Below are 25,195 nucleotides of genomic sequence, written 5' to 3' on the forward strand. Positions count from 1 at the left end.
GGGATGAAACTCATGCCTGCTAGGCAAGTGCTTCCCTGCTGGGCTACGTCCCCTTTCCGCAGCCTTTAGCAAAATTGCTCATAGTTTCTTAGTGCCAAAGTAGTTCTTTGAGCATATATCAGTAGTTATCCTATCCTTATCCATTATCTTTACTCGTTTATATAGATAGATATAGATAGATATAGATAGATATATAGATATAGATATAGATATAGATATAGATATAGATATAGATATAGACACACACACACACACACACACACTTTTTTAATGCAAGGTCTCACTCACTGTGTAGGCATCAGACTCATTATGTAGACCAGGCTAGCCCCAACTTGTAAAAGTCCTGCCTCCGCCTTCCAATTGCTTGGATCATAGTTGTTTACCCTTGTGGAGCTGTTGTTTATGTAATTGCCTTGTATAATATCAAACCAACGTTCTCACTGAGAATTTCACAGCTATGTTCTATGGGTATGTTTCATACTGTCAGTGTTATGGGGTCAGGGGCCCCGAGTTTAGGCTCGTACCCCAGAATGTTGAGTCTAAAACAGTCGCTATCCATAATCCTAAACTGCTTCTTGATTTTCTGCCTGGAGTGCAGAAGACTACTTTCTCCAGGAATGTCCCAAGCACTTCTGCCCAGTTTTATGACTACTGCCACAGCTTCAAGATGGTGAGGGAGGTTTATTACTTACTGAGAACACCCTGCGTAGATCTGAAGTGGCCAGGCTCACAGAGCCCCCTTTTAGCACCGACACTGTCATGCTTCATGTGGCGTCTCGTCCCTTATACCATCCACATCTTCCTCATTTGTGTCATCTTGGATGGGTGGCGAGGTTTAGTTAGCAGGGAGTTGGGGGATCTGCGATGCTGGTTTTTGGTAACTCACCTTGGAGGTGACCTACCAGGACATCTTTGTGTTATCCTCTTATTATTCTGGTTGGGTTTTTTTTTCTTTAATATGCAGTTGATAAATATTGTCTGGTCAGATTCCCAAAATGGTGGGAAAATTATCTCTGAGAAGTACGGAGCCAGTGAGTTGGCTCAGCAGTAAAGACACTTGCTGTGCAAGCCAGGCAGCCTGAGTTTGATCCCCAGAGCCCACATAAAGATAGAAAGAAACTACTCCATAAAGCTGTCCTCTGCCATCTACTCATACCCCTATGTACACAATAATAATAACAATGATATTATTATATAGTACATTTATATAATGTATATTATTATTATTTTATTATTATTAAGGGAAAGAAAAATAATTCATGGCTGTTTTCTTCTAGCCAAGAATTGAAACTTATTTATGTTGTTTTTAGACAGTTCTCACTTACTTAAGAAGCCAGGAAGGACAGATATTAAACATTCTTAGCTTACCTCCAGAGCTTAATCTCTGTCTCAATTTTGTAACTTCCTCTTTCACTTTACTAGAGGATTTAACACTCTGGCTTGTGTGGCAGAGCCTGGTGCTATGACTCCTGTCTGCAAACAGGAGCAGCAGTAGACAGTGAGAGGGCAGTGGGCTGGGTTCACCCACAGGCTAGCCGAGTGGCTTGTCAGAGATGAAACACATCCACTGGGAGAGGCTTCATGACTCACAAGCAAGGACATCCCTAGACTAAATTCTCCAAAGGAAAAAAGGCCCCAGGAAAAGGAAATGACACCAAAAATACGTTTTTGGGTATGACGTACGGTTATTTTTGTTTGGAGCCTAGAAAAGTCCATGTTGCAAGACCCTTGGAGAATTCTGTTTAATTCTCATGTTCTCATCTGAATTTCCATGTCTGCCTTGGGGTTTGGGGAGTGGCCTTGCCCCTTTTCTGCTTTTTTTCCACAACAGTTAATGAGTAACATGGACAGCTATGGGCCTCCCAAGTAGGAAGTGAGACGGCCAGGTTCTCTGCTTGTTAGATTTCCCTTCTCATGGCAGCAGAGCAGGAACCCCCTAAGTGAATGCAGAAGAGAGCTGCACAGACCCAAGGGGCCAATGCAGACTCCAGTCCCTCCTGTGGCTGCAGAAATAAAATGTGCATTCCTGCTGCCGCTCAGAATAAGACATGGTTGGGAAGAGGCAGGGGAGCGACCAGGCACGCAGGAAAGCAGGGGAAGCCATTGGAAGCCATTGCAAGTGGAGAGAAGCTGGAAGAGTTCCAGTCGTAGAGACCCCCTCAGCTTGTTCTCCCCCTTCCTTTCGTGATGGAAGAAGACGTCCCCCCCAAACCCAGCCCATGCTGCTCGAGCATCCCACTCCCACCAGAAGCCTCTGTGTGGTCTGTATTATGAGCCGTGTCGCACCTGAGAAGTCCTAAGCTTTCCCTGTCACTGGCTTTCTCTGTTAAAAATTGTCTTTTTTTTCCCCCTTCCCCTTCCCCGTTTTTTGCTTGCATTTTCTCTGGCAGGTCAATGAGGTAAGCGAGACCAAGTTTGATATCAGATACCAAGCTAACCCATCCATTGGTATGACTAACCTCATCTGCATCTGTCCCCACATCCAAGCATCCCGCTTTATTGCTGTGTAACCTCATCTCTCCACACGCACCCGCTGAGCCAGGCTCTGTCTTGCTGTTGGCATCCTATTCCGGAACAAAGAGTAGGCATGGAATGTGCCCCCCACACACACAGGCCTGGCCTGAGCTGTCAATGCCAAATAACTTCCCCACCCCCGAATGCACTGATCCCACAGAGCAGTTGGGTGCCTTTGCCATTGATGGGGGAAACGTGGTCCTGGTGAATTGCTCTTTTGCAAGCATGCCTCTGCCCGGGCCTCACCTCCACCGGGCTGACCATCTTGTGTCTTCAGTTACGCAGCTCCTTCAAGCAAGCTTTTGGAAAGAAGAAATCCCCCAAGTCAGCATCCTCTCACTCAGACATCGAGGAGATGACGGATTCTTCGTTGCCCTCCTCACCAAAACTGCCACACAATGGATCCACAGGCTCTACCCCGCTGCTGAGGAACGCCCACTCAAACTCCCTGTAAGTCTGTCCAATAGACGATACCCTTGGCTCCCAAGAGCCCTGTCTTATGGCCGGGAGCCCTGTCGTGAAGCACAGCCCTGGTCCCCCAGGCTTTGCTTCCATCGGGGCTTGCTTATTGTTCACCATCAGCCGCTGCCTGTCAGCAGGCTAAGTTCTCTTCGAACGTCTGCTCGCCTTTTCCCATGCTGAGGGTGGAGCAAGACAAACAGCTGCAACGGCGCCTCCACCATTTTGATACGAGGGGGGGATGCTTGGGTGAGCGTTGGCAGTTTTTAACCAAGGTTCTGGCTTCTCTGGGGTAAGGTACTTCGATCATTCATTTCTTCTTTGGTTAAAACCTGGTGGTGTTCATTTTCCCCAAGGATAGAACTCAAAAAGCAAAAGGGGGTTTGGGGTCTTCATCCCAAGAGCTGCCCCTTGGGGAGTTCAGGACAGGTGGCACTTGGAGCCTCTTTCTTTGGAGGCACAGCTGAGACACCTAGGCGCTGTTAGTTACACAGAGAACACCCGTCTGCCCAGGCACTGTCCTCCCTCATGGTTCTCACTTTTATTTGAGTTCTCATTCCAGTTGAGCGTAGGGAGGCAGTCCTGAGCCTTACCTAAGAACACAGTGCTCTAGAGCCTAGAGCAGAAAGAGCTTGGGGTGATCAGGTATTGAAAATTGGATACCTACTCAGTATCTGAGTATCAGCTCAGAACCCAATCCAGTTGGCTTCCTCTGGCACTTGAGCATTTACAGTAGGCCTAGGGTCCCTGGTGAAGAACCAGATAAAAGCGGCCCAGAGAGAAAGAGTTGATATCAGCAGGATGGAGCAGTGAGTAAGAGAGGACCCACAGTCCCGACCAGAGCAGCCACCAAGAGAAGACCAGGGAGAGGATGAGATTTGTCATGCATAGCTCGGTTTCTCTGTTGGAGGTCTGTGTATCTCCCTCAGACCATTCTTATGGGAGACAATTAGACCCTGTGCATTGAAGGGCTTCTGCCTTCCACCCTTCATCCCCAGGAGGCCACGCCTATGGAGCTGATCCTAAGTCTGCATAACCCAGCAGCCTCCTGAGGGCTGTGGCCTGACAGGTGCTTAGCACTGGCCTCAGGAAATACAGATGGGATGGCAGACTGATTATATGGAAGACAGGATGGAGAAGACAGCACCTAAATTAACCTGCATCTTTGAATGCCCCCTCAGTGACACAAAGGGTCTCCATGGAGATCTCTTCCTACTCTTTTGGAAGGAGCCCAGTGGGAAGGACCTGGGTTAGGAAGGAGGCAGCACTGACCAAGCCAGTCTGTAGTCTCTTGAATGGAAGAGAAGACGAACTTGAGGGTATAAGCCCCTCTCACATGGGATTCCCAAAATGTAAAGACGGCAGAGGTCTCCACCATCCGTCCCCGGGCATCCTGACTCAGCATTGCCTGAGGAGAGAAGAAAGGAGTGCATTGTCTAAAGTCAATTCCTGGACATGAACCTGGTATCCAGTGGTCTGTAAGAACAGGCCATCGAGTCCGACATTCTTTAGGGACTAAGGTCTCATATGCCTGATGCCTATCACAGGGGGACCATGCTTTGTGGCATAAATATATCCCTACATGAAACAATACAGTTTATTCCACTCCCAAGTTCACCCCAACACACACACACACACACACACACACACACACACACACACACACACACACACACACACCAGGAACCATACCTGGTTCTGTTACAATGGTGTCCCAGATTTTTATAATTCCTTGCTAGCTCGATCCCATCTACTGTGGGTGAGTAGACAGTAATCAAAGAAGCCTAGACAATCCAGGCAGTTTGTTCCAAGGGTTAATTCTAAGAGTGAATGTGGGATGTAGCCACTTTTCATGGTCAGGGGAGGCCCCTCTTGAGTGGGGGCATTCCAGCAGAGTTTTGTAACAGAAAGAACCACTGGTTAGTTCTGGTCAGAAACACAAGCCTCTGTGACAAACCTGATTTTGAAGCCCAGAAGCTTTGCTTAACTTTCTCCTCCTGGTTCACCCAAAGCCTGGTCAGAACATTCTCAGCAGGTAGCCTGCCCTGACTAAGAACCTCTGCTCAGCGGTGCTCTGTCCAGCCTGGTCAGGAGACAGGCACGTGTGCAAGGTCCTATGGGAGGGTCTTGTGGGTCAGGCCTGCAGGATGCACCCAGCTGTCCACTCCTACCACACTTTCACTGTCTGGAATCCAAAGCCCATACCACCTTGCTAGGGAACAAGCAAAAACGGAAATGGACATTGGTGATCACAGATCAAACACACTGAGCAGGCTGTCTTCCCAAGAAATCCATGGTATAAGAAGCTCGATGTGGAAATGGCCTGATAAGTCTGCAGGGGCGGGGGGAGGGCAGGTAGTCTGCTTGCTGTAAGATGTTCAAGGGACAGCATGGTGGGGTGAGGCCAGAGAGAGAGAGGTGAGGCTGTAGCATGTAGAGCTCTGAAATGAGTATGGCCTCATCCGATTTCATGGGGGATGGCAAAGTGCAGAAGAATCTTAGGCAGAAATGAGAGTTCTGTGGGAGGCAACACAGGGCATAGGAGTGAGGAGGGGGGAATCACAGGCGTAGCCCTGTTTTCCGTGCTTTGACTGCTTTGTCCCGTGAACCCTTCAGTTCTATTCCTCAAACCTTTGCTGCTCTCTCTCCTTCTGAGTATTTATTCCTCGGGTTTAAGGTGATCTTATCCTTGAGGCCCGCCATCTTCGTGCATAATGTAACACCCACCACCACCCAACCCTTTCAGCTACTTTGTTACTTACCATTGTGCATATTCTCGGGTTTTAGTTCTTGTTTCTCATCCTACCCAGCTCTGTGGTGGATACTCTGTTGATTTAGAGACACTTGGGTGTTTGTTGCTGTGGTGATGGGGGGTGCCAGTAAGGTAGGGTTTGGGGTAGTATAGTTGTTACTTTTCTTATTGGTTTGAGAAGAAGCAACTTAAGGGAGGAAAGGTTTCTTTTGGTTTGTAGTTTTGTTTTGTTTTGTTTTAATATGAGTACACTGTAGTTGTCTTCAGACACACCAGAAGAGGGCATCAGATCCCATTACAGATGGTTGTGAGCCACCATGTGGTTGCTGGGAATTGAACTCGGGACCCCTGAAAGAGCAGTCAGTGCTCTTACCCACTGAGCCATCACTCCAGCCCCTTGGTTTGTAGTTTTAAAAGGGTGCCATTCATCACAGTGGGGCCTACATGAAAGTGGGAGTAAGAGGTGGCTGGTCACATTGCATTGCGTCCACAGTCAGGGAGCAGAGTGGACAGGAAGCCCCAGCTGAGCTGTAAAGCCTCAAGGCCCACCCACAGTGACTCACATCCTCCAGTGAGCTCTAACTCCTAAAAGTTTCACAGTTTTCCCAGACAGCCACCCCAGGTAGGAACAAAGTGTTTAGCACAAGAGGCTGGGGGTCAAGGGTAGCATCTTACATTCAAACCACAGCTGGTGTCTATCTGAACGTATGCTTGAGTCAAGTGACGTGTGAGATGTTCGTATGGATACGTCAGCCAGCCTGGAGCTCCGACATGGGCCCATCTGGGAAAAATGGGAACTCTGAGTTGGGTGGACTGGAGAGAAAGCAGAGAGCTGAGACTAGCTCTGATGTGCTGACATTCAAAATTCAGGAAGAAAAAGCACAGTGGCCAGTGGTGTGGGAGGAAACCCAGGAGCAGAGGGAAGAACTGCGTGAGAAAGGGAGTACAAACCCCAGCCACAGGCCGATGGGTGGCCCATCAGAGAGGCAGGGAAGCTGCAGCATCAAAGGAGAGAGGAGCAAGACATCGTCTTCCAAACCACTGTCCCCATAGGGATGGGGCAGGGCCAGTTCTTCACTCCCCTGCCCTTTTCTTACATTCCACAGCCTCCGTGGACATTGGAAATATTTGTTTTGGGTCTCGTTTCCCAAAGGGTGGGCTGAGGGCAAATACTCATTTCCAACCTTGAAAGGTTTGTGAAAATGTACAAATGTAGGCTGGAGAAGGAGTTCAAAGATGAAGCCAAAGGCACAGAGAGGGGTTAGGCTTGGAGAAATCCCTCCCCTGTGGGTGAAGGCAATGGCAGCTGTGGGGAGGCCGCATTTCCCACACTCCAGGCATTTAAAATTGGGTATGCCTCCAGCCCACTTCTGGAAAGACAGAGGGAGATAATAGAGTAATGTGCTAGGAGCTGAAAAAAATATATGTCAGGTCACTCTAGTTCATGGTCTCTGACGTAGAGAGGCCTACTTTGGTTGGCTGCTGGGTATATAGTCCAGGAGCCTAGAGTTAAGCGACCCCCCCCCTTCCTCCAGACTTCATCCTGAATTGCCATGCTTGAATACTGTGACCTTGGGCACAATGGTGGCTCTGCACCCATTCTCCCCGCTTTAAAATTGGAATCATGGCAGTGTACAAGGTAATCGAAGAATCCGCTTCAGATACTTCAGAGAACACCACCGCATACCTACTGTGTGGGGGTGGGCATGACTGAACACTCAGAATGAAGCTAGAACAGTGTAGTTCTAAAGGAACTCACTCAGTAAAGTCGCTCATTCAGTTACTGGGCCACACTCCTGTCACTTCATCTAATGCTACTGGCTTCCTCAAGGTCCCATCTCTAGGCATCATTAAAGCAAAGGTTTGGGATTAAATCTCAGAGGGGATTTGGGAGTAGACAGATACCCTACTCCTTTAATGGAGTCCCTGAGAGGCAAAACTTTACAATGTACATAGTCAGGAAGAAGCTCTGAGAGAACGTTCTAGAGAAGAAGAGCAGGCCCCAGTGCAACACCTGGAGTGGAGTTCCCAGTAGAACAAGGGAACAGATCCAAAGCTTACGGCAAGGCGTGGAGCAGACCCCACATTCTCGGCAAGACCTGGATTCCAGCTTATCCCTTCAGCTAAAAGACAGCTCTGCAATTCAGCCCGAAAAGCTGTAGGCCACTCTGAGCACAGAAAGCTAGGGAAAGAGCCTTTAGATATTGAGTTCCGAAGATTCAGATTCAGAAGAGGGTAATAACATTCTGGGGTGTGTGTGTGTGTGTGTGTGTGTGTGTGTGTGTGTGTGTGTGTGTGTGTGCAGCATGCACTTTAATTTAAGAATATACTGATGTTAGATGCTCCCTCCACAGTTAGTAATTTTTTTTAAAGATTAGTTCATTTTTATGTGCATTGATGTTTTTCCTGCATGTCTATGAGTGCAAGGGTGTCAGATCCTCTGGAACTGGAGTTACAGACAGTTGCGAGCTGCCACGTGGGTGCTGGGAATTGAACCCAGGTCCCCTGCTGAGACAGCCAGTGCTCTTAACTGCTGAGCCATCTCTCCAGCCCCATTAGCAACGTTTTTTTTTAAAGACAGAACCTTACTCTGTTCCCAAACAAGTGTAAACTTGTAATCCTCCTGCCTCTGCTACCTAGGATTCTAGCATGGACTTCCCACCCAACTGGAAAATCAGTAAGTTTGAAAAAGTCGGAAGTGGTTTTGTCACTTAGAAAGAGTTCACATTCGGGGTTGGGGATTTGGCTCAGTGGTAGAGCGCTTGCCTAGCAAGCACAAGGCCCTGGGTTTGGTCCCCAGCTCCGAAAAAAAAAAAAAAAAGAAAGAAAGAGTTCACATTCGGGCCAGTTAAACAGCCTTGGAAAGTTAAGTCCATTCGAGTGTTGGACTTTCCTTCCAGCCTTCGCCTCTCTTTGAATTGTTGTCTGAATGTCTTCAGCTGGCAGCCCAGGTTGGGCCCTCAGCCTGTTTCATGTGTAGGTTTGGTTTGGCCTCTAAGCCAGCCCTGAGTTTTAGGGAGGGGCTGACATGGCTGCCATCTCCCAAGCCAAGCATACAGCCTGCCAGTCAGTCATCAGCTCCAGCTCTCAAACTTGGGAGCTTTGGTTTTCTAAGTTTATTTCTTTCTCTCCCATCTTCAATCCAAATCATGCCCAATCACCTAACATCCTTTAGAAATCACAGAACTATATTTTAATAGAACTCACCCTTCCAAACCTATAACCGTGGCTTTTAAGGTCTTCCACCCATAGTGACTTGTACGAGTTCTATAAAACCCCCAGTGGCTGGGCAAGGAGCCCTGACTCGCTTTTTCCTGAGTAGAGTGGCCACACTTTGACGAGAGACAGCTGGCCACACTGTGTGAAGAGCCCTGAGAGGAAGCTTTAGAGTCAGTGTCACCTCATGGTCTTGGATCTTCCTCACCAAATCTGCTGTTGTCTTATTATAAGAATGCGTGTAGGAAACAGACAGGGCCTGAAGGACTAACAGCAAATCTCTCTAGACACTTCAAAGAGTGAGTTTTTAGAATATAAAAATAAGGTTCATGCTTGTCCTCTCATTTAAGTCCTCTCTCTCTCCCTCTGTCTCTCTGTCTCTCTGTCTCTCTGTCTCTCTGTCTCTCTCTCTCTCTCTCTCTCACACACACACACACACACACACACACACACACTTGGCCAGGGGTGGGGTGGGGAGACAGCATCCTTTGCTCTTGACTCTTAGAGCCTGCTCTAGGACGTACTGCTCTGGTCTACCCGTTCCTACTGACCTCTGTTAGTGCAATGCTGGAGAAAGATACAGCAGAGCCCTTCTGGTGACCACTGCTCTACACAGGTAGAGAAACAAAGTCTGTCTCTGTTCCTGGTTGGTCTGGACTGTTTGGTCCTGGTGATGAGGATGTGGTAGGGACTGGAGGAAAAGCCAGTTGTTTATGACAGCGCTGAACACTGCATGATGGTTGACCTCAGGCGGGACACCTTTGTGGACCTCTGAGAGGGCCGAGTGAAGAAACTCGGATATTTTTGCCAGTAACGTCCTCTTCCCCCAGCATTTCCGAGTGTATGGACAGCGAAGCCGAGACGGTCATGCAGCTACGAAATGAGCTGAGAGACAAGGAGATGAAGCTGACAGACATCCGCCTGGAAGCGCTCAGCTCCGCTCACCAGTTAGACCAGCTCCGAGAGGCCATGAACAGGATGCAGGTGAGTGGATGTTGAACTTTCGAGTGGCAGACTGGGGTGAGGGGTGTGCTGGCCATTGCTGCTGCCCTTGCTCTTCTCTTTAGAGAGTGAGTCTTCACATCAGACCTTGTGTGGCTCCACTTTGCCTCTTTCCTTCAAAGGTGGTCCCTTACCCTGGCCTTTAAGCCTTCTGCTTTCCTTTTTTACCCTTTGCCTAGTCTGCCTTTCTAGCTCCACTTTACGCACGCTGCTCAACGGAGAGCTGTGATGACTGGCTTTGTGTCCCTACAGTCTGTTTCATCATGTTCCTTCCCCCTTGAGTATCCTCTGTCAATCCAAACTGGACCCCTCCTCCAAGGGCCTCATCCCAAACCTTTCCACGTCCTGTAGCTGGAAGAACCAATGGCTTCCTTTAAAGATGGCTCCAGACTGGTTCTTACAACCCACACCTTCTGCTGTGGACTGAAGACATTTCAGTCATTTGTACCATGGTTTTGCATGCATTAGGTTCTTTATGGACAACTATAGAAGACTCCTATGGTGTGTGCTAACTGAGACCTCACTGGAGAGTAGCATCTCAATGAACATTCCCTGAAACACCTGTCTGTGAGAGAGGCTCTGGGAAGGGAAGCTCCATAATTCCTGTGTTCCAGAAGAAATATGCTGTGTGCTTCTCAGAGTCACAAAGCAAACAGCTCAAGGCACCGAGAAACTGTGGAGCTGAGAAGCACACCCCCAAGCTCTCAAATGTCTTTGGTCGCAAGACTCTTTTTTACCCTGGCCACTCGGGCAGCAAACCCCAAGCAGGGCAATTTCTGAATAACCCCTAAACACCAATCCACCATGAAATGGGGATCAGCCCTGTCAGAGTCCTGAATGACAGAGAAGAGGGGGCAGGTTGCCGAGTCTCCCCAAGGGTGTGCCTGAGTTTGGCTGACCCAGCTACCTGGTACCGGGAACTTCCAGATTCTTCCTCCAGAAAAGGCCCGATCCATTCATTACAACCGTCTAGTAAGTCAGTTTCTCCCACATCCTTTACAGAGTGAAATCGAGAAGCTGAAAGCCGAGAATGACCGACTGAAGTCCGAGTCCCAAGGCAGTGGCTGTAGCCGGGCCCCCTCCCAGGTGTCCATCTCTGCTTCCCCAAGGCAGTCTTTAGGGCTCTCACAGCATAGCCTGAACCTCACAGAGTCTACGAGTCTAGGTGAGTGGCTGACAGGCTGGGGGAACCTGTCACATCTAACCAGCCTGGGTAAGTGGCCTGTGGGACCAGGAGCAGGCCGTGCATACCAGCCTGACTGAGTGGCTCACAGGCTGGAGACAGGCTGAGTCTATAAAGTCTGGGCGAATGACTCATGGGGTCGAGGGCAGAGGGAGGCCTGCAACTGGCACTCCAGTCCCCAGGATGACCAGGTCCACAGATCTGATGGTGAGGGGTAGCAGGCGTGTGTGTACTTTGGGTGTGCATGTGTGTGTGTGTGCCTGGGTGTGCATCTCTTACCAACATGAGCCCGGCCATTAGAGTACTTCATGCTTTGCTCCAGCACTCCCAGATTCTTCAGACCATGAACTTGGGTTTCTCCTCACCTACCACGCTGAGTTCTGCTCAATCCATGTTAAAACGTTGATCTGCAGGCCCCCATGGCTCGTGCACCTCTCCGTAGCAGGTCCTACAGGGGCCGTGTCTCGGCCCTCAGCCTTCGGGCTGTTGGGGTAGACTCCAGGCTGGCACATCATCCCAGAATGCACCTTGAGTTTCCTTTGTGAGCATTTCAAGGCTGACGCTTTTATTTATTTATTTATTTTAACCCATGATGCTACTGTTGCTGTCGTTTGGTTGAGTCTCCCTTGCACTTCCATCCGGCAAGATGCATCGTCAGCCTGCTGGCTCCCCGGTCTTCCCGCCATTGGTTCTTGTGATTTCATTGTTCATCCTACCCTCCCCCATCCCCCACCCCCGCCTCCCCCTGCACCCTGACACCTGGTTTGTCCTGCCGCTGTGCCCACAGGCGGCAGAGGTGTCGGGAAGCAGCTTTGCTGTCCCCACGTGCCTAAGGCTGTTGATGTTTTCCATTCGCAGACATGTTGCTGGATGACACTGGTGAATGCTCGGCTCGGAAGGAAGGAGGCAGGCATGTTAAGATAGTTGTCAGCTTTCAGGAGGCAATGAAGTGGAAGGAGGTTAGTCGGATCTCTCTCCCTGCTCGCCTGTCCTTTCCCCAGGTAGAAGTGGCCTAGCTTAGCAACTTAACTGGAAACCTAAGGCGATAGGAAAATGCTAACACCTTTCTTGATACCATAGTCTCCCTTCCTCACAGGGGACACATTGCAAGACCAGGAGATGCTGAGTATACTGGAGCCAATACATGCTGTGATATACTGCATGACTATGGGTGATAGAGCCTAATGTATAAATTAGATACTGTAAGAGGTTAACAGGAGGAGCTTGGGGACATAGCATAGAGGCTGAGTGTTTACTGGCATGTACAGAGCCCTGGGTTCCATACATAGATAGCATCACAGTTTAAAAAAAATACAGAAAGAAAAGGAATGTAAAGATAAAGTAGAATAGTTAGGACTGTTTTGAAAACACGGAACTTCTGAACACCCACAATCCTTGTGTTCCCTCCTGTGCCCACACTCCTTGACTGTCCTTTGACATAAAGTGAGCAAAGAGTACGTCATTTCTTTGTTCAAAAGACTGAGAAAACTTGCTAAAAGCAGCTTCCTATGGTACGCTCCTGTGTTTTCAGCACTAGTAAACACTAATGCTCTCCAACATGGCTTTTCTGGATTTACTGTTTTTCTGAAGCATGTCCCAGGCAGCTTTGAACATTTTATTGGTAAGGCAGAGGAGGAAGCTGACTAGACTTAGCCAACCTGGGACCCATTTCTGTCTCCTCAGAGGCTACAGATACAGTATTCACCATGCTAGGAGACAGGAGACCCCTCAGCCAAGTCTAGGGAGCACATGGGGTCTCAGCGTGGGGTGGGTAGGGATATCCTGAATCACCCATGCCAGAAGAGGATGCCTCTGGTATGAGTTCTGTTCCAACATATATCTGCCCAGAGACTGCTCCTATATAGAGGCAAAGGGCTGTAAGGTGAGCTATATTTTAGTGGGTAAGTCCTATTTGGTGCCCCGGATGACCTTAGCCATAAAAATGAGAAAAGACCACATGAAGAATTTCATAGTATTTCTAGCTAGCCATGTTGTTATAGTTTCAGACAGTTGGGGAACCAAACAGTCATCAAAACAAAGTGTCTGCAACCAGACCGTTCTCTGCCAGTTTTGTTACTGTGTGGCTGACTCACATAGGGTGTTTTAGAGCTGGCTGGCTGGAAAGGAACCTTAAGAACCCAACTAACAGGGGCTGGAGAGATGACTCTGTGGTTAAGAGCGCTCACTGCTCTTCCAGAGGTCCTGAGCTCAAATCCCAGCAACCACATGGTGGCTCACAACCATCTGTAATGGGATCTGATGCCCTCTTCTGGTGTGTCCGAAGAGAGTTACAGTGTACTTATATATAATAAATAAATCTTTTAAAAAAAAAACAAAAAACAGCTAACAGAGGCCCAGCCTATCAGGTTAGAATTCATCCTCCCAGCATTCTTCTGTGCAGGCAGATGACATGACACCCCTCCATATTACCGATTCTCCTTTTCATTACTCTCGGGGTCATAGTTGGCATTTTTACAGGATGGTAAGCCATTTCCTCTAGTGCTGCTGTTCAGGGCCTCGTATCCAAGAGGTCACTGACCACAATGTTATCCCCACCGTGCACTAAGAAACCCAAGACCACAAGGCACATAGCGGTGTCAGACCTTGTCATTGCTGGATTGGCATTCTTGCCCTCTGCTGACTTAGAATGGCCACATGCCTGAGCCCAACACCCAAACCCACCCCTGCCCTAGCTACATCCTCACAGGCATGCAAGATACTAAAAAAACAAGCAGAATGGAATGTTTTCTCGGCATCCTTTTCATTAACGTGATCGGTTAGCCCCTCCCGTGGGGGCAGAAGAACAAGGAATGGGAAATAAGAGTTGTTGGCAGCCTTCCCAGGCTTTTACTAATTTTCTGAATTGAGCGTGTCTTAAGTTTTAATAGAAGGAAAGTAATAAATATTATTTTTAGGTAGAAGAAGCCAGGCTCACCCCCTTTAATCTCTCAGCACTTGGGAGGCAGAGGCAGGAGGTTCTCAAAAAAAGACAAAAGGAAAGGAAAAGAACAGAAACATTCTCTGTGAAGTTCTAACCACATGACAGACTTCATTAAACACCACACGAGACAGTTGACCCTAGAAATGTGAACACTGAGAAGGCATCCTTGTCTGGGTCCGTCCAGTGTAGCTCTGAGCCAGGCAGTTGAATCATGAAAACTTCCTGGGAAAGGTGAGTAGTTCTTGAGCAAGATTTGAAACCGGGGCTCTGGCAGACAGAAGCTGGGGGAAGTTGCTGTCAAGGATTTGGAGTCCACGCCCTCTGCTAGGCCTGCACCTAGCTGATGGTTTCAGGTACCAAAGAGGCCATCTAAGTCTCCCGCACCCTTTGTAGTTTTACCAGAGCAGGGACAAGGCTTAAGGCTATGGCGTGCCAACTGAGTCATGCCTGGCATGGAAAGGAATGGGGTTTGTTCTCTCTGGAAGCACTGAAGTGCCTAGGCCTCTGCCCAACCTGGCCAGACAACAGCCAGCTCTTTCTCACCTGCCCATGTCTCCTCACCCCTAGGACTCCAGACCGCACCTCTTCCTCATTGGCTGCATTGGAGTTAGTGGCAAAACAAAGTGGGACGTGCTCGATGGGGTGGTTAGACGGCTGTTCAAAGTAAGTGTCTCAAGAAGCAAACCACAGCATTGGGCGTGGGGAGGGAGGAGAGCTTTGTGTCCAGAACCCGGCTATTTTCCTGCCCTCCTCACTCCTCCCCATCCATACATTGCCAGGTCTTGTCTCCTGATCCTCCAGGGCATCGGAGGATGGTGGCGTGTTCAGATGGCTGACTGGCCATTCTCTGTTGTCCGCCCTTGGCAATGTCTAGCCAGCTAGTAAACATTTGTTCACAATGGCATCCCTATGGTTATGTCCTCTTCAGTATGATTAGAGTCTCTGACCTGAGGCTAAAGCCCAGGCAGTACAGTTTTGCCCTTTGGACTGCACATACATGCCCAGCACCCCATTACAGCACCCCATACCAGCCCTGCAGTCTCAGACAGTAACGTCCTACCAGTCAAGAATGCTGCCGTGGTCACGCCCCTGGATTGGGTGTTTGCCATATTATCTCTCCTGCACACACACACACACACACACACACACACACGAGAACGCACGCACACTGTGTATGCATGTGCATATGTACACATCCAAGCAACTTAAGGAAAGAAGGGTTTTGTTTTGGTTTGCTGTTTAAGAGAAGGCACAGAAGCCGGAATGCCAGGTCACCCTGCAGCCACAGTCAGAAACAGATATAACTGATGGTACTCAGCTCGCTTCGTCTTTTTCATTCAGTCCAAAACCCCAACCCGTAGGATAGTCCTATGGACATTTAGGGTAGGTCTTATCAGACTAATTAGCCTCATCCTGAAACTGCCCTGGACATGACCAGTGGCTGTCTCCAGGTGACTAGCCATCACAGTCAACACCAAAGGGACACGTTGCAAATGAAACCTTTGAATACTTTGAGGTTACACAGCTGTTTTGCTTTCTGGCTTTGCTGGGCCAACATGGGGAAAAGTTTTTCGTCACTTACTTTTTTATGAATTTCTTTGTGCCGTTCACAGACCCTGATGCCTTTAAAATTACAGCCAAATTTAAGAAAAGCTGCCCTATGCTTGGTTTACCCAGATTAAATGTTCATGGTCTTGTTTTGGGGGCGGGGGAATTGTTTCCCTTACTCCTAAGCAAATAAATCTGTATCTTAAGAGGCCCGGGATCCAAGGGTGTTGTTTCCAGAGTATTCCACGCCTTTAATTTCAGTCCAGGTGCCATCTGACAAAAAGAGGGCACCTCTCAATCACCCCCATGAGAATGGGAGTCCCCAGCAGGTTTTAGCCGGCTCTCTGATATGGTCCGTGTTTTAATTTCCCCAGGAATACATCATTCATGTGGATCCAGTGAGTCAGCTGGGGCTGAATTCAGACAGTGTTCTCGGCTACAGCATTGGTGAGATCAAGCGCAGCAACACCTCGGAGACCCCCGAGCTCCTCCCCTGTGGCTATCTCGTGGGAGAGAACACCACCATCTTGGTGACCGTCAAAGGTAAGTGGGTGCCAGCTGAGAAGTGGTGGAGGCCCACCTCTTTAATCCCAGCAGTCGGGAGGCAGAGGCAGGCAGAGTCAGGCAATCTCCCGGTTCAAAGCCAGCCTGGTCTGCAGAGCAAGTTCTAGGACAGCCAGGGCTACACAGAGAGACCCTGTCTGAAAACAAACAAAAAACAAAACAAAACATAATAAGAAGAAACCCAAAAACGAAAAAGTAAGTGTCTACTTGCAAAAGCTGGGGACTTCCAGTGGTCAAAGTAGGTCTTTGTAGGTTTGCTCTGGGGCATGTGCGTTGTATTTATTTACTTGTTTGTTTTTTCCCCCCTCTCTTTTACCTCAACCACTCCGACTTAAGCAAGTTGCACCATCAAGAAACAAATCACTTCAGTTTATTGCTGAAATTAGACATCAAAAGATCCCATTAGCCTTATGACTGAGATGATGAGAGACTAATAACTCCTTAATAGCCCCTCTAAAATGGCACTTTGCCAAAGCCATGAAGGCTTCTTGCCAGCCAGCCTTGGGCCCGAGCCCATTCTACAGATGGAGAAACTGTGATGCACTGGAGGCTACAAGAAGGTTGCTGCAACAGTATCCCGCTTGCCCAGATGCCTGGCTCCAGGGGCCTCTGAAGCCTCGGCTCCCGGAAGTGTTGGGCTCCAGGGCACTATGGCCCCAGCCTTCCAGCTCTCCCATCCCCTTTGTATTCCTGGCCATCTCATAATGCAAACTGCTTTCAGTATGATTTAAAAGAACAACAAAAAAAACAACAACAAAACCCATAGTTCTAAGACTGTTTAAAAAGCCAAAGCGTGAGTCTCGTCTGAGATCGGAGGCAAACTGTGAACTACTGTAAAGAAAAGTAAAAGCAGGTTATATACACTTTAAATATGTAATGGCCCAGGATTAGCATTCTCATTGTGGGGTGGAGGTATGGGGTTAAAGCAAGGAGCGTTGGACCAGGAAGCCTGAAACTTAGCATGTTAAAGACCTGATGGTACACATCAAGTATCTTAGACTCGTGGCAGAATCATCTGAGCTCTGCAGGGCCTAGGGAACCCTGTCCCTCCACCTTTTCTGCCCTGGCATGCACAGTCTCTCTCTTCAGTCAGCTCCACTCCATACCCAAAGCTTTCCTCGGTCTCATGGTCCTGGTCTCTCCAACATCCTTAGGTCCCTGTTGCGGTGTAAGCTCCCTCTTCATAGCTTCCTGCAGTGGCTTCTCAGGGATTCTCCTTGCCAAGATTCCGACCCGGCCATATATTGCCTCAGCAACTCCGTAGAGCCACAGAATCAAGCTCCAGGACCCCCTCAATCTGACATCTTGCATGCCTGCAAAACCAGTACAAAGCAGACGAAACCAGCCTGGGGTGGACCCTTTCCCTTTGAATTGCAGTTAGAGTGGGTCCTTGGTGTCTGACTCTGTAGTCACTCTCCCAGGCAGTTGTTTGTGAGCAGGGAAGCGCCCTCTACAGTTCCTTTCCTATCATGGTTTAGAGACCAACACTTCCAGGAGCCAAGGCTTCAGAGGCTCCTGGTGCCTGGGTAAAAGGGATACCCAAGTCCTTCCCCCGGCAAACCACATTTTCCTATCCTCCTGCCCCCCACCCCACCCCACCCTCCATTGTTTTTTACTATAGACCCAGATAACAGTGGTGAGCAGTCCCAGGCCACAACCGGAGTGCTCTCCTGCCTTGAAATCCCCTCCACCAAACACATTAATCCATGCCTTAGTTAAGGTTTTATCCATGTGAAGAGACACCATGACCACAGCAACTCTTATAAAGGAACACATTTGATTGGGGCTGTTATCAGTCTGTTATCATCATGGTGGGAACATAGCAGCATCAGGGCAGGCTTGGTGCGAGAGAGGTAGCCAAGAGTCCTACACCTAGATCAGCAGGCAGCAGGAAGAGCGAATAGCAGCGAACCTGCCTTGAGCTGCTGAAACCTCAGAGCCTGCTCCCGTGACACACTTCCTCCAACGAGGCCACATCTCCTACTAGGACCACTCCCTAAGGACCTATGGGAGCCATTTCTATTCAAATGGCCACAGTCCATCTTTTCTCCTCCCTCCTCATAGCCCTGGTCTCTACCTACACAGCCCTGGTTTTCTTGGAACTCACTGAAGACCATGCTGGCCTGGAACTCACAGAGACGTGCCTGATTCCTCCACCTGAGTGCTAGGATTAAAATCGTGGGACACCATGTCCTGCTGTCCTTCACTTTTCACTTCAGTTTTCCAGGACAAGGGCAGAAGGCAGCCAGGGTCCTTGCCAGAATGCAGCAAGAATGAACTTGCCCCGTTCCCAATGGAGTCACACCGCCCCACCACCACCAGGCATCCTAAGGCACACTTTCACTGTTCAGATTTCTCCACACATTCTGGTTTTTCCAAATTCCCACCTGAATGGCTCACTAATCTCTGCTCGCGGCTTCCTTGGCCTTTTCCGCCCTGAAGTCCCCAGCATTTTCAAACTCCTTCTGCAAACCCGGTCAAGACGCCTGAGCTCCGATAGTGAGGTTCTCACACCCATGGCCCTTCTTAGTACCAGGTTTCTTTCTGAATGAGTTACACTTGCCAGAGATGACAAAAGGAAGGAAGAGTTCATCCTGACTGTGGTCTGAAGGGATATAGTCCACAGTAGTGGGGAAGTCGCAGCCTCGTAGCCCACTGGCAGATAAAAGGGTAGGTGGGATCGACAGAAAGAATCCTGCCACAGAGGCTGGAGAGATGGCTCAGCGGTTAAGAGCACTGACTGCTCTTCCAGAGGTCCTGAGTTCAATTCCCAGCAACCACATGGTGACTCACAACCCTCTGTAATGGGATCTGATGCCCTCTTCTGGTGTGTCTGAAGACAGTGACAGTGTACTCATATATAATAAATAAATAAATCTTAAAAAGAAAAAAAACAAAAAAAACAAAAAAGAATCCTGCCATAGGGGAAGCAGGATGAGGTGCTAGGCATACAGAAATAAAAACTGTGTAACAGGAACTCCCAAGAAAGGGAGCCATTTACAACTGGGACTCAAAGTACATGGCATCATGGGGTCCACACAGTGTCACCTCCATGTTTCCCAGTGAACACTACAAACAGCAAGGGGTAAAGCTGTGTGTGTGGAGTGAGTGACAAGATGGCTCACCCCTGGAGAAGAGTGGCACTCCACAGAGCCTGGCCTGTGGCTGCCGTCAGCTTCAGCATTCACCAGGATCAGCTTGGGTTTTAAATCTCACGGACGATGAGCGCTAAATCCCCATCGATGAACACTAAATCCCCATCGGGTTTTGACCAAAGGGTCCCATTGGGTTTTGACGAAAGGGAGTAGCAATGGTTACCAATGAGACCAGGACAAGGCCAGGTTGCATAATCTTTTTATTTTATTGTAGTGGTGTGTGTGTGTGTGTGTGTGTGTGTGTGTGTGTGTGTGTGTGTGTGTGTGTGTGTGATGTGAGTTGGGGATATGCACGTTGACACAGAGTGCCTATGGAAGTCAGAGGACAAATCTTGGGAACTGGTTGTATTCATTTTGTATTTCTACCATGTGAGCCCCAGGGATTGGACTGAGGAGTCTCAGGCTTGGTGGCAAATGCAGAGCCGTTTTGCTGGCCCACAAATTTGCATATTCTGGAGCGAACCCTCCGAAAACCTCAGTGCAAAACACCAAAACAAGCTACGTACATGCCAAGTGCCCTACTGGTTGTCCTCCTGTGGTCCTTCTTGTTGAGGCTCCTGTTATTAAATTTAGACAAGAGTCCCTCCACTGTATACCTGGTGAGGCACATGGTCTTTGCATGATCCTTTGGGAGTAGTCATTGCTCCTAGGGGTTGCCTTGGTGGTTAGGGAAGGGCTAGAAACAAACCCATAAGTGCTTTAGAGGTGTCTTTGCACTGGGTGGAAAGAACGTGCTGTTGGATGACAGAGGAACACCTCCTGGTTTAACCACTTACACAGAGTGGCATTTTTGAAGGGAGTTTTTGAGTGGAATTACTTTGATTTTTAAGAGAGCATCTCTTATTGGCTTGGGACTTGCCAACTAGGCTAGGCTAGGCTGATCAGTGAGCCCAGGAATCCTGTCTCCACCGCCCTAGTGCTAGTATGATTAAGTGCATGTTGCCTTGACCCCTTATTTTTATGTGGGTTCTGGGGCTTGAACTTGGGTCCCCATGCCTTCAAGGCAAGCCCCTTTACTGACTAAGCATGACTCTGAGAGCCATCCTTTTAACACCAACAAGTGGCTAATGAGGTTGTCCCAGATACGAAAGGAGAAGAGAGACGCTTCCATTTGTAGTTGGTGCAGGTCAAAAGGCCTTAGCATGTAGCATCTCAGTCTAGGCCGGCCAGTCTGTATTCTCATTCTAGCATCCCAGCTGCCTTCCAGGCACACCCATGTGTGGGCAGCTTGGTGCCTGACAGGAAAGAGAGAAAAGAAGCAGCCTAGGTTCGTGGCAGACATGGGTGGGCAAGACTCAGGCATCAACTGAGGTAAACACCACAAGACTAGTAAATGCTAACAGGCAGACAGAGTCCAGAGTTCAGAGAGCCCAAAACAGGAGTTGCTGGTGACCAGGAGGGTGGCTTCCTACAGAGGCAGTGTTGAGCTCTCAGCCTCCATCGTGCCTGGATGGGCTGGAGTCTTAGACTACCAAGAAGAGGGATTTCAGAGCTAGCCTTCTCTCCTAACTTCAAGCCCTCCCCATCTCTCTCAAACAGGGCTCACGGAAAATAGCCTAGACTCTCTGGTGTTCGAGTCCCTGATCCCCAAGCCCATCCTGCAGCGCTACGTATCCCTGCTGACAGAGCACCGGCGGATCATCCTCTCGGGCCCCAGCGGCACTGGCAAAACCTACCTGGCCAACCGGCTCTCCGAGTACGTGGTACTCCGGGAAGGACGGGAGTTGACAGATGGCGTCATTGCGACCTTTAATGTGGATCACAAGTCCAGCAAGGTGAGGAGGTCACCCAGAGCCTGATGCACATTGGGCTCTCTGAATACTGCTGTCACTGTGAGCATGTCAAGCTCTCCGTTCTAGAAAACCAGGCAAGGGGCTCAGCCTGGGAGATTGCAGAAATGAGCAATTCGAGTCAGATCCTCCCAGGCAGGACCATCTGGGGCAAGTCAAACCTGTCCACTCACAGAGTGACTCCTTCATCTATGTCAAGTTCACCAAGAGGGTAGCATGTGCTCACCGGACTTTTTTTCTCCCCAAATAAATCCTTTTATGAGACAACAGTATCACCAATAACAACAATCACGGCTGGCTGGCATTGATGACGCCTATCCCATGAGCAGCAAATTGTCCTCACAGGGCTCTTCAAACCAAGTTGTCTTTGTCTCCATATTACAGCAGCTTGAAGGACATTTGTCCCATGACACAGCTCAGATCAACTAAGTGTTGATAGTGGGACTCTGGTTGAAGTCTGAGAGGCCTGTGAGTAGCCAGCTCCATCACTCCACGTTGTGAACAGTGGAGACATAGAGTCTGACCTGGTCCTGGCTGGGGGGCTGTGAGTGGTCAAGTGGGTCGAGTGGGAATTAAAAACTGGACCTATATGCTGGGATGTTCCAGAATCCGCATTAGAAACAAAAATGGTTGGGTAAGATGGCCTGCTTATAATCCCAGTGCTGGAGAGGTAGAGACAAGCAGATGCCTGGGGTTCATCAGGCAGAAAGCCTAGCCTGTGTGTGTGTGTGTGTGTGTGTGTGTGTGAAAGAGAGAGAGAGAGAGAGAGAGAGAGAGAGAGAGAGAGAGAGAGAGAGAGAGAACCGACTGACGTTGTCTCAAAACACAGGGTTGATGGTACCTCACCCGAGGAACACTCAAGTTTGTCCTCTGGCCTGCACACACAGGTACATACATGCAGATGCATGCACATGCACAGAGGATAAAAGGAGGCCTCCAGCAGACATTTTGTAAGTGCCAGGAGGCAGACCACCGCAGGCCTTACATGTCCCGTGCTCACAGCATCCCTGGAGCACCACACCAATGCCCTGTGACAGATAGGTTCTCAGGTCGTAGCCACAGTGTAACTTCAGAAGGGGGACCTCTCCCTGCCTTCGCCTTAGACAGTGAAGGCCTGGAGCACGTGGGTCTTCCTGCCTGCTCCAAGTTCAATTCTGCTGGCCTCCGTAGGAACTGCGCCAGTATCTGTCCAACCTGGCTGACCAGTGCAACAGCGAGAACAATGCCGTGGATATGCCTCTAGTCATCATCCTGGACAACCTGCACCATGTGAGCTCCCTGGGCGAGATCTTCAACGGACTGCTTAACTGCAAATACCATAAATGGTAAAGGGGGTTCTAGACCTCAGGGGTAGCAGTGTGGTGGCGGGGGAGGGGAGTGTGTTGGTGAACCAGGCTAGCAGAACAGTGAAATGCTGAATCCACAGCCAGAAGGGGTGGGGTGGGGTGGTCATCTGTCTGCTGGCCTGGGAGCCTTTGCTCTTCAGCCCACCCCTAACTCTGGGCTTCTCACGTGCTCCCTACAGCCCTTACATCATCGGCACGATGAACCAGGCTACCTCTTCCACCCCTAACCTGCAGCTTCATCATAACTTCAGGTGAGGCTCCCTGCCCCTCATCCAGGCAGATGGAGAGTAGAATGGTGAGTGCTTAGCCCCCTTAGAGCATCTGGTATGGGCTAGACTTCCTGTTGGGCGTTTTCTCCAGCTTACCTCATTTAGTTCTCGCAGTGACCTTATGTGCCTATGCATAAGGCCATTTTACCTTTCGTGTTTACAGTGAAGAGACAGGCTCAGGGAACCTAACCTAAGAGCCATACACACTTCAGAACAGAAGCCTGCACCCTGGCCTCTGTGACTCTCGGTCACTGGTTCAGTATCAGGAGACAGCTGTAGCCATATATGTCCCTGCCTCTATTCAGCATGAGCAGCGATGGCGTGTGCCTTTAAATGTCCCCACGTAGCAGGGTCTGTGGAGCTGCCAGTTCTGTCCCCTGTGACCTCTTCGCGGCTGGGCTTCCCTCCAAGGGTGGTCCATCTCCATGCAAGATGATGGATGACACAGTTTGCCCTGGTATCACTCAGCACCCTCACCGGGGATAGACGTCATCATCTTAGCCTGGACGCTGCACTCGTTTTCACTGGCCACAGGCAGGCGTCCCTCGAGGGCGTGCTAAATGTAGCCCTCACCACGAGTGTGCTCCGCTTCCAACCATCCTCAGACTCTCCGTTTTTGAGGCTTTGCCGTGCCTGTTAGGCGTCCTTGAGATTGAAAGGCATCCTCTGACTCTCCCAGGTGGGTGCTTTGCGCCAACCACACGGAGCCCGTGAAGGGTTTCCTAGGCCGCTTCCTGAGGAGGAAGCTCATGGAAACGGAGATCAGTGGGCGGGTGCGCAATGCAGAGCTGGTGAAAATCATCAACTGGATCCCGAAGGTCTGGCATCACCTCAACCGCTTCCTGGAGGCCCACAGCTCGTCGGATGTCACCATCGGTAGGTGGGAGGCCAGGCAGGCTGGGGCAAGCCAATGGGAGGAAGGTGTAGGTAGTGGTCTCCCAAGAGCCCTCACTCCCTGATGTATTATCCTCTGGGTCTTGACCAGGACAGGACACAGCAGAGATGTCATGCTGTCTTCGGAGATAAAGAAGGGCAGAGGGACACCTCAAGCCATCATCAGCCTCACCACTACTTAGCGAATTCAATATTCCTTCAATGAGGGAAGCTTACACCACCCTGCCACGTTTCATGTATCTCACTGTGTTCCCCAGGTCCCCGTCTCTTCCTGTCGTGTCCCATTGACGTGGATGGTTCCAGAGTGTGGTTCACCGACCTGTGGAACTACTCCATAATCCCCTACCTCCTGGAAGCAGTCAGAGAAGGACTCCAGGTGAGAAGCACGCTCCTTTTGGCTTCCTCAGACTTGCGTGCCCTGTGCTCGTGACCCTACGGGGTCTTCTGTATGCCACACAATGGAAGCAGCAGCTGGTCAGAGTCTTGGCTCAGCTGCTTATTAGTGGCTCCAGGCAAAGCGTTTCACTGTCTCCGCCTTACTGATAGGGGAGGTAATAGCACTACTCTGCCACAAAGAGTTGTAAGGATTAAATAAAACCGTGAGCGTCAAAGCGTCCGGCCTGGGAGTATAGAAGAGATCAAGCCAGATACCACATGGGTTTGATTTGCTCATCTGTCATACGGTTCTAGTCCTAGATTAGGCCTAAGATCTGGGCTGAGTTTTATTGTTACGGTTTTTCAAGAGGAGAAAATTGAGGCCCAAAGATCATTCAAAAGAAGCCTTGGCCAGGCATAATGGCACACTCCTAAAATCTTACACTTGGGAAGAAAGAGAGGTGGGTACTGAGTTCAAGGTTATAGTGGTAGAGTGCTTACCTAGCACAGGCAAGACCCCGGGTTCTGAGACACCGCAAGAAAATCAAAACTCAAAGGATCTGGCATTTGAATCTTCACCTTCTAAACTTCATCCCAGGTACTTAGACCTCGAGCCCAGGAGATCGCCTTACTTAGCCTCAGGACACTTCACAATGGTTCCGGGAGTTCTTCTGGCTGCACGGCCCTCGCCCCCAGCAGCATCTGGGGAGCACCTACTTGGGAGTTACTAGGGGCGCTTGGGATGGCTTGATGGTTGTCTGAAGGAACTCCTGCTGCCCCTGTACCCACCTCCCTGATAAGTTCTCCCACTTGTGCCCTCTTTGCCTCAAGCTGACCTTGTGATCACCGAAGGGGAATGACCTGAGTCACTCGAGAGAAACCAGAGGCCACTGAGCAAAGATATCCAGTCCAAGGAGGCACAGATCATTTTGGAGCTGAACCTTTAGCTCCCAGTGGCCAGTGGTACCAAGGCCCCTCCCATTTGGAGCTGAACTGAAAGGGGGGCTTCAGGCATAGCCACGGAGGACACCTACACTTCCTTTGCTCAGGGAGCCATTGTCATTGAGCAAGGGACTTTTCCTCTTCCAACCAAGAGCAAGATCACTGATAGGCGGGGCTTCAAATGCTCTTAGAGACCATCTGAAGGACACATCCTCAGTGTAGAAGCAGTAAAGGGAGATAGCTGA

At 49.6% G+C, this 25,195-nt stretch overlaps 1 protein-coding gene across 23 annotated transcripts in view; it reads left to right on the plus strand.

Moving 5' to 3' along the window:
• Nav2 (neuron navigator 2) overlaps positions 1–25,195 on the plus strand; it is a 658,517-nt gene that overhangs the window by 623,278 nt on the left and 10,044 nt on the right. For 19 of the 23 annotated variants that reach the window (XR_015654269.1, XR_015654404.1, XR_015654363.1 and 16 more), the window contains 11 exons: positions 2,792–2,964; positions 9,772–9,925; positions 10,946–11,108; positions 11,985–12,085; positions 14,635–14,730; positions 15,990–16,158; positions 20,874–21,109; positions 22,295–22,449; positions 22,650–22,721; positions 23,419–23,615; positions 23,891–24,009. Coding sequence is in view for 17 of the 23 variants with exons in the window: in XM_087609805.1 (XP_087465931.1) it covers positions 2,792–2,964; positions 9,772–9,925; positions 10,946–11,108; positions 11,985–12,085; positions 14,635–14,730; positions 15,990–16,158; positions 20,874–21,109; positions 22,295–22,449; positions 22,650–22,721; positions 23,419–23,615; positions 23,891–24,009 (1,635 nt within the window). In the remaining 6 variants the exon portion in view is untranslated. Of the gene's footprint in view, positions 1–2,791; positions 2,965–9,771; positions 9,926–10,945; positions 11,109–11,984; positions 12,086–14,634; positions 14,731–15,989; positions 16,159–16,515; positions 19,060–20,873; positions 21,110–22,294; positions 22,450–22,649; positions 22,722–23,418; positions 23,616–23,890; positions 24,010–25,195 lie in introns of those variants that run through there. The other 4 variants (XM_087609901.1, XM_087609915.1, XM_087609921.1 and 1 more) reach the window with 2 other exon arrangements.

This window comes from Rattus norvegicus, chromosome 1 (genome assembly GCF_021556685.1).
Source record: "Rattus norvegicus strain SHRSP/BbbUtx chromosome 1, alternate assembly SHRSP_T2T, whole genome shotgun sequence".
In the NCBI taxonomy this organism is placed as follows: domain Eukaryota; kingdom Metazoa; phylum Chordata; class Mammalia; order Rodentia; family Muridae; genus Rattus; species Rattus norvegicus.